Source organism: Aplysia californica, unplaced genomic scaffold, assembly GCF_000002075.1.
Source record: "Aplysia californica isolate F4 #8 unplaced genomic scaffold, AplCal3.0 scaffold00492, whole genome shotgun sequence".
NCBI classification, from domain to species: Eukaryota; Metazoa; Mollusca; class Gastropoda; order Aplysiida; family Aplysiidae; genus Aplysia; species Aplysia californica.
In genome coordinates, this window is record NW_004797762.1 from 98,142 (window position 1) to 105,807 (window position 7,666).

Below are 7,666 nucleotides of genomic sequence, written 5' to 3' on the forward strand. Positions count from 1 at the left end.
TCCCCCCTCCAAAAAAACAAAAAAACAACCAAAAACAACAACAAACAACAACAAAAGCAAACAAACAAAATAAAACAACAAAACGGAAAAAACAACAAAATTGGTGTATGCCCAGCCTCTTGCTGTCTTGACCAGGGCAGCGGTTCAGCTTACTGTCACATGTCCCTAATATGTGCGTCACCTCTCAACTACATTTTGTTCACAGTGCACTTTACAGAAGAGTGTTCTTTGCTTTGGACACAACAGTTCTGTCTGAGGCGACGAGTCCTGCTGCCGAGAATGCCAAAGCTATTCACAGAACGGACACTCAAAGCCTTCTACGTATAATATACTTTACTTTACTTTACTTTTATCCGGCGCTTATACCCTTTTGGGTGTCGCGGGAGAAAGAGGCGTCTCTCTGTCGCCAGCCGGAGAGCTTGGGTCAGGGGGATGCCGTGGGTGGTTAATGTTTCCCTGACTCCATTTATCCAGTATCCAGGTCTTTCTCGGTCGCCCTCTAGCCTTATTGCCATCGAATTTTTGGATGTAGGCTGGATGTTGTGTTTGTATAATATACAAATACATAATAGATCTATACATTATAAGCATGGAGTTACTGTTGGCTAGGACCAGAGTCTAAAACACTAGATCTAGATAAGGTCTTAATCTTGGTTTAAGACCGCTAAACTCATCTGAGCCTCCTCTGCCCTTGTACATTCTAAAAGTGCGCCTAGCACTAGTTAACCCTATCCGTACATCTTGTTTTACTATCGTATCCATACGATGTGGACAACTCTGTGCCAACACTGAACCCTATCCGCACGTCGTGTTTTACTACCGTATCCATACGACATGGGGAACTCTGTGCCACCACTTTCCAAAGCGGAAATTTACTCGTTAATCCGATCCGTACGTTTTGCATAGCAGTGTGTAAAAATGATTTTTTTTTTTTAGAAATACTGAAAGTTTCAAAGAGATCTTCGTAAAAGAAGTATTCTAAAATGGGAAGAATGCAACCACGGGGCTACAAAATGACCCCAGGGCATACGGATAGGGTTGAGTAAGTAGGCTAGCAAGGTTTAGCCTGGTCCGACATCATGAGATCAAACTCTCTTTTTTCACCGTTGGCTCTTTCAGCTACTCAAAACGAACAAAAGATCATCCTCATCCTCATCACCACCACCACCACCATCATCACCATCATCATCATCACCATCATCATCATCGTCATCATCATCATCGTCATCATCATCATCATCATCATCATCATCATCATCATCATCATCATCATCATCATTTAACTAGAAAAATTTGTGACTAGTATTTTATTTTGTGAAGAAACCAAGCCTTTAAAGAGTTCTCCAAATTTTTTCAGGAATCTTATGTAAAGTATTAATATATATGACTTGACTTCCAAGATTTCGAACAGGAAATGCTCCTAATAAAGGTAAAGGGACTTTGAGATACGACCGTGTTGTCTAAGAAAAACAGAAGAGTTTTCAAAGTACATGATGTATTCAGATATGTCTTCTTGTCCTGGGAAAGGAATAGAGTGCAGATCAATAAAAGCCAATGTTACGACTATACAGGGACTGGTCTACTTAACTTTTGTTTTTTATTAGCAAGGTTTTACTGTGCTCGCAACTGCATAAGGTCATATGAGCACCAAAGGATGGACGTCAACAGAGAAGTCCAAACGGGGAATCAGGCTTACTCTGCTCTGCTCTCTTTCCTCAACAGCACAAAGTAAGCTTCGACTATCAACGCACCCCGGAAATAGCAGTTCACAAGTAGAGGAAAATGACAATAGTAAGGAAGAAGAAAGAAAAAGCGGCAGTTCAACCTATGTTGTTCCAGCACAGTAAGAGCATGACATTGATAGATCAGCCCATTTACAATTCTACTGTGCATAAGAACATGTTAATACCCCACTCCCGATTTTTAAAAAAGAAATTGCCTACAGACACTTCAGTCAGTAGCACTGCCCTGGAGGGGGGCATTGTTCCGAGAGTTGTGGATACGTAGTGTATATTTCTCATATGTAGAACCTGAAATGAGACCTCTTTCAAATGGGAAAAACAATCAAATTGAGGCTAATAAGTTCAACAGTTTGCGAGAAAATCCGAATACAATTTTTTTTCTCGAAAGTACGTCATGTAATTTGAGGTGGTTTGGGGGGGGGGGGCAGCAGAATCTCCCTTACAGAGGGCTTGTCTTTGCTGCTTGATAAGATTTCATGAAGTTAGTAGTGATCTTGTAACCAGCCTTAGAGCAGGTGAGGTAGCTCTTCATTTCGAACATAAAGCCATGTGGTACCCCCTTAAACGGGACATGCTCACAATGGACGCCAGCCTTTTTCAGCTTCTCGGCAAACATTATCCCCGAGTCCCGCAAAGGGTCTAACTCTGCTGTGATTACAAGAGTCGAGGGAGATAACTCTAAGTTTGATCTAGTTCTAGCCAGAGGGTTTACTCTTGGATTTGTCTCAGCGTCCGGAATGAACGGAATGGAGAAACCAAATAGCCACTCCATATCCTTGCCAGAGAAAGCCGGGATGTCTCTAAACTCTTGCATCGACCCAACGGAGCAGTCCACTCCACCCACGGGATAAACTAAGATCTGAAAGTCGAAGCCTTGCATCTCGTTGGTCACACAAGACGCCAGCTGGCCTCCAGCACTATCACCTCCAATCCCCACTTTACTCTTAATGGTACCGCCCAAAAGCTCTTTATTTTCCAGCACCCATTTTGCAACAGTCACCGAGTCGTTGAAGGGTGCAAAGCGATCCTCTTCGTTAGGAAGAAGGCGGTAGTCGACGTTCAGAACAATAGCCCCGCTGGTTTCGGCAATATACTGCACCACATGCTCGTATGCCTTCCTGCATCCAATAGCCAGACCGCCTCCGTGCAGGTACAGATAAATCACAGGGTTGGGGGGAGCTGAAGTCGGCGTGAAGACCGACACAGGAATCCCATCAGAGACATGCTCGGACGGCACAATGTAGTCCTTTACAGAACCCTTGAAAGACCCAGGTGCAAGTGCGCTAATGAGGCCAAGCTGCACGATGCCCTGTCGACATTGCTCAAGGGTTCCTTTGTGGATATGTGGGCTTCCATGCTCAATGAATTTTCTGGACGTTGCTTCAGTTTCGGGGTCAATCTTGTATTTCAAGGCCACGTCGCCCCATACGCTCTGGGATGCCATGATTTCTCACTTTTTCTGTAAAGGAAATGTTGGGAATTATGTTTTTACTGGTACTTTTTCTATGAAGGATAGGCTGGGCGATTGTGTATTACTTTTTCTGTGAAGTGAATGTTGGGAATTTCGGGAACTACATCTTACCTTTCTGTGAATGAAGCGAAAAATGAATTTTTCGAAATGAGGTCGCGACATTTATGCTTTCTGCTGTCTTCTTCTCCGTCACTTAAAAAGATCTCTGGAAATTTATTCATACATTTATAGGGTCTAACCTTCATAAGCTTTCCTAGTTTTCCCTCCCTCTTCTTCTTAAGCGTTAGCAAGAATCTCTAAAAAGTAATGAAAATGAAATGTATCGTCCACAACCGTACAATCGGTGTACATGTATTTTCTCTCCAAAACACGTTATTTTTTCCTTCCACTTTCTGACAATACCAGACATGTGAAAACTCGGCTATCTGAGCCAGATCTACTCGGTAAGACCTGAAACGTGCATCTAAATAAATATTACGTTAACTCTTTCTGAGATGTGTAAGTAATAAAACCTGTGGCTACTCGTTTATACCACCCTTACCCCCCTCACCAGTGTGTATACGGTATTATATAAGCCTATAACATGTGAGCATATTGAAAATATGACACACACACACACACACACACACACACACACACACACACACACACACACACACACACACACACACACACACACACACACACACACATAAACATATACTATGAATGTGTGCCTGGGAGGGGAGGCTGTATCTGTGTGTGCGTGCGTTTGTGTTTGTGTGTATGTAGATCTATACCATGTTTGCGTGTGATTGTATGTGTAAACGCGCGCGCGCGCACGCGCATGTGTGTGTGTGCGTGTATGTGTGTGTGTGTGTGTGTGTGTGTGTATGTGTGTGTGTGAGTGTGTGTGTGTGAGAGAGAGAGAGAGAAAGAGAGAGAGAGAGTGTGAGAGAGAGAGAGAGAGAGAGAGAGAGAGAGAGAGAGAGAGAGAGAGAGAGAGAGAGTACATAAAACTATGTAACTACCTTAGTCACTTTCTCTAGGCTTTTATAAACTGCCCCTTAAATTGTTAACTGATCTAGTTGGTCTAACAGTATCCTATCCTTCTAATGTGTAAGGCAAACATAGCAAGGGGACACATGTGTTTGTAAGTGGCTTCCTTCAACATAAGCTTACCATGGTAGAAATGGGAAAGTAACAGGATGTGTTGCCGTCTGTGATTTTGACGTACATTAATTGTATGTCTACAGGTACTTTGTCTATTATGATACATAATTAAATATTTTAATGCATTGAATGGCGACACAAACCCCGGCTTTTCCTGTAGACCCTACATCCAAGCAAAATAGTTAACACCAGAACCTACGTGTAATCTACTCAAAATATCATTTAAAACGATATTATGCCTCGAGTGAAATGCATGGCCCTTCCCAATTTTTGCGTATAAGATCGCGTTAATGGTTTGTTTTTTTATCGTTATCAGTGAAAAGAAGATAGACAACATGTTTTGCAATCTTTGCAAACTAAAAATTTTGCAAATTTACACGACAGGTTGTGTATTAAATCTACTACGATACTGTTGCAGAATTCCTTACGTCGATAAAAGTCGTTGTCGATAATGATGTCCTTCTAAAAATATTTTTTAAAATTAAGCTTGATGTAATTTTGGAACAACTTACCCTGGGTTGAAGCAGACTTTGAACTGAAAGGAAAAGCCAAGTCACCAGCGTACTGTGGGCGTCGAGTACCTATAGGCCTAACTTACTTAGATCTAGGATCTGGATCGATAACAACAACTTAGATCTAGGATCTAATCCTAAGAAGCAGCAACAATGAAGGTTGTGTTGTCGTCTTAGCTTCAGCTTTCACATAACATTCCTATTCTAACAGCTGATGACTGATAAAATTTCTTTCGCGAGGTATGTTTTATAACGATAGTTTGCACGGTGTGATAACGCCTAACCTGAACCGGAGATGGCGACGACTGTGTAGCCCTGCTGTGTACACACACTGCCAACCTGTTTTTGTGCCATATGTAAGACCAAGGACACACACGGCTCTAGGTCTATTTTTATCAAAACGAAGCTGCCGCTTGACACTGGAGCCAAAGACAGACATTTGCTGGAGCGGCGTGGGCTACGAAATTAGGTCTACTTTACTTTTACTTTTTCATCCTCTGTTACCGTTAAGCGTCGACGGGAGATGCAGTTTTCTATGGTAGGCCAGCTCAGCAGCTCTTTCAGTGGTGATGTTATGTTTTCTTAGGGTTTCCTTGACACCCTCGATCCACCTTTTGCGTGGCCTTCCTCTTCCTTTGTGCATGGTGTTGTCAGTGGCGGTGGGTAGTGAAGGGCTCACGAGCTTGAGCCCCTACCCCCTTCCCGCCCACCATCCCCAACTCTATCCCAAAGTAATGAAAGTTTCTCCATAATGAAATAAGCAGTTGAAACCGTTATGACCGCACGCAATGAACACAGAGTGGTCAACTTGACGGCTTGCTCGCTTATCCAATCACTGTTGTCACGGCTTACAACTATAGAAACCCAGCAGCCAATCAAATGTCCTTAGGGCTCAGCGAAGATGAGCCCTTTTCCCACAGTCCTTCCTTAATGAAACTCTTCTTGTAAAAAGGTAGAAGACTTGGAAAAAATAACACTGTACCGAGTAAACACTTTCTTCTGGTCCCAAAGAGTTCACTTTAAGCGGACTCCACTGAATGTTCATTGCCTCCAACGTGTAGATTTGCACTTTTGTCTAAGTGGGAGATTTCACGCCTCTTTCGACACAATTAAGATCCTTTAGGAGCCGGACTTCCAACACTGCCCGCCAGGACCCACCCTGGATGAGAGGGATACATCCCAGCTGAAGAGCGGAGATACTTGTTAACAAATTCTCCCCACTCGGTAATCGAACACGGGTCTTCTGCATGCGTTGGTAAAGCGCCTAACCGTTATGCCACAGACACCAATAGATTTAATTCTGCGCTTACAACTCCCATTAACATGTAATAATGATAATAATAATAATAATAATAATAATAATAATAATAATAATAATAATAATAATAATAATAGATAGCATTTGTATAGCGCAAATCCCAGCTCAACAGCAAGCTATATGCGCTTCACAATCTATACTATAACCCCAGCAGACCTGAGAGCATTCTGAAACAAATTCAACTTCCTGGGAAGCATACAGTGCAAGCAGCCATTTAGGCGCTGAAACCATAGACCCATACTGACAATATCTTTCGCTGTCTATGGCAGATGAAGTGGGGAAAATTCGTGTAAAGTACCTTTCCCAAGGACACAACGTTGGGCCCGCGGCTCAAACCCGCGACCCTGCAACCTCACGATTACGAGTCTGGTAGCCTAACCACTTCGTTACCGACGCCACATGTACGTCCAATCCAAACCTACTGCCACTGCACTCTTCTCTCCCTGTAGGATATTTTTTCAGGGTTGGGGAGAACAAATACAGGAGGAAAGGAAGGACGGATGGACGGCAGAAATTAAGACTGGCCCAAGAGGCTTGTTTAAAGTGAGAAAGAGCTGCGCGCAGATGAGACTCGCTCTCTATCCCAGAGGTCTGAATTAAAGTAAGACGCAAGTCGAGACAAACAGACATGATACACCAAGGAGAACATAAGGGGGTTACCAAAGGCAGTCCAAAGAGTCAACCGTACTAATTATATCACCTAGAGGGCCCAAAAATACATACAGTTCAATCTAACTAAGATAGTCGACCCAGACCAAAGAATACAACCCCCCCCCCGCCCCCCCCCCAAAAAAAAGCAAACAAACAAAACAACAACAACAACACATTTCTCTGGGCTTCGGGCCTACAAAAATAGAATAGACAAAACATCGGACCCAATATGTCCATTGTGCAGCGAGGAGCCCCAAGATTTGGAGCACTGGCTGCAGAGATGCCCCGCCACGGAGGCCCGGCGGTGGCATCTCTTCGGGGGGGGGGGGGGGGGGATTCAGGGAGGTTGGACTGCCTCACCCGCTACCCAAGGGAGGCGGTGGCCCTGGCGAAGAGCACACTCTTCGGGGCTCCGAACATTTCGAACGGATAGGCTACCACACACACACACAACAACAACAACAAAACGGAAAAAACAACAACAAACCTGTGTATGCCCTGCATTCTGCTGTCTTGACCAGGGTAGCGGTTCAGCTTACTGTCACATTTCCCTAATATGTGCGTCCCCTCTCAACTACATTTTGTTGAAGGCTCAGTGCACTTTACAGAAGTGTTCTTTGCTTTGGACACAACAGTTCTGTCTGAGGCGACGAGTCCTGCTGCCGAGAATGTCAAAGCTGTTCACAGAAAGCACATTCAAAGACTTCTACGTATAATATACTTTACTTTACTTTACTTTTATCCGCCGCTTATACCCTTTTGGGTGTGGCGGGAAGAAAGAGACGTCTCTCTATCGCCAGCCGGAGAGCTTGGGCCAGGG

General features: G+C 43.8%; 1 protein-coding gene across 1 annotated transcript; it reads right to left on the reverse strand.

Annotated features, from left to right (window-relative positions):
* Positions 1-2,163: 2,163 nt before the first annotated feature.
* Positions 2,164-5,363, reverse strand: LOC101855897 (carboxylesterase NlhH). Its single transcript, XM_005105792.3, has 2 exons — positions 4,878-5,363; positions 2,164-3,201 (listed from the first exon to the last, which is right to left on the reverse strand). Exon 2 carries the CDS (start codon positions 3,184-3,186, stop codon positions 2,182-2,184), a length of 1,005 nt encoding a protein of 334 aa, XP_005105849.1. The 5' UTR covers positions 3,187-3,201; positions 4,878-5,363; the 3' UTR covers positions 2,164-2,181.
* Between the last annotated feature and the right edge of the window lie 2,303 nt (positions 5,364-7,666).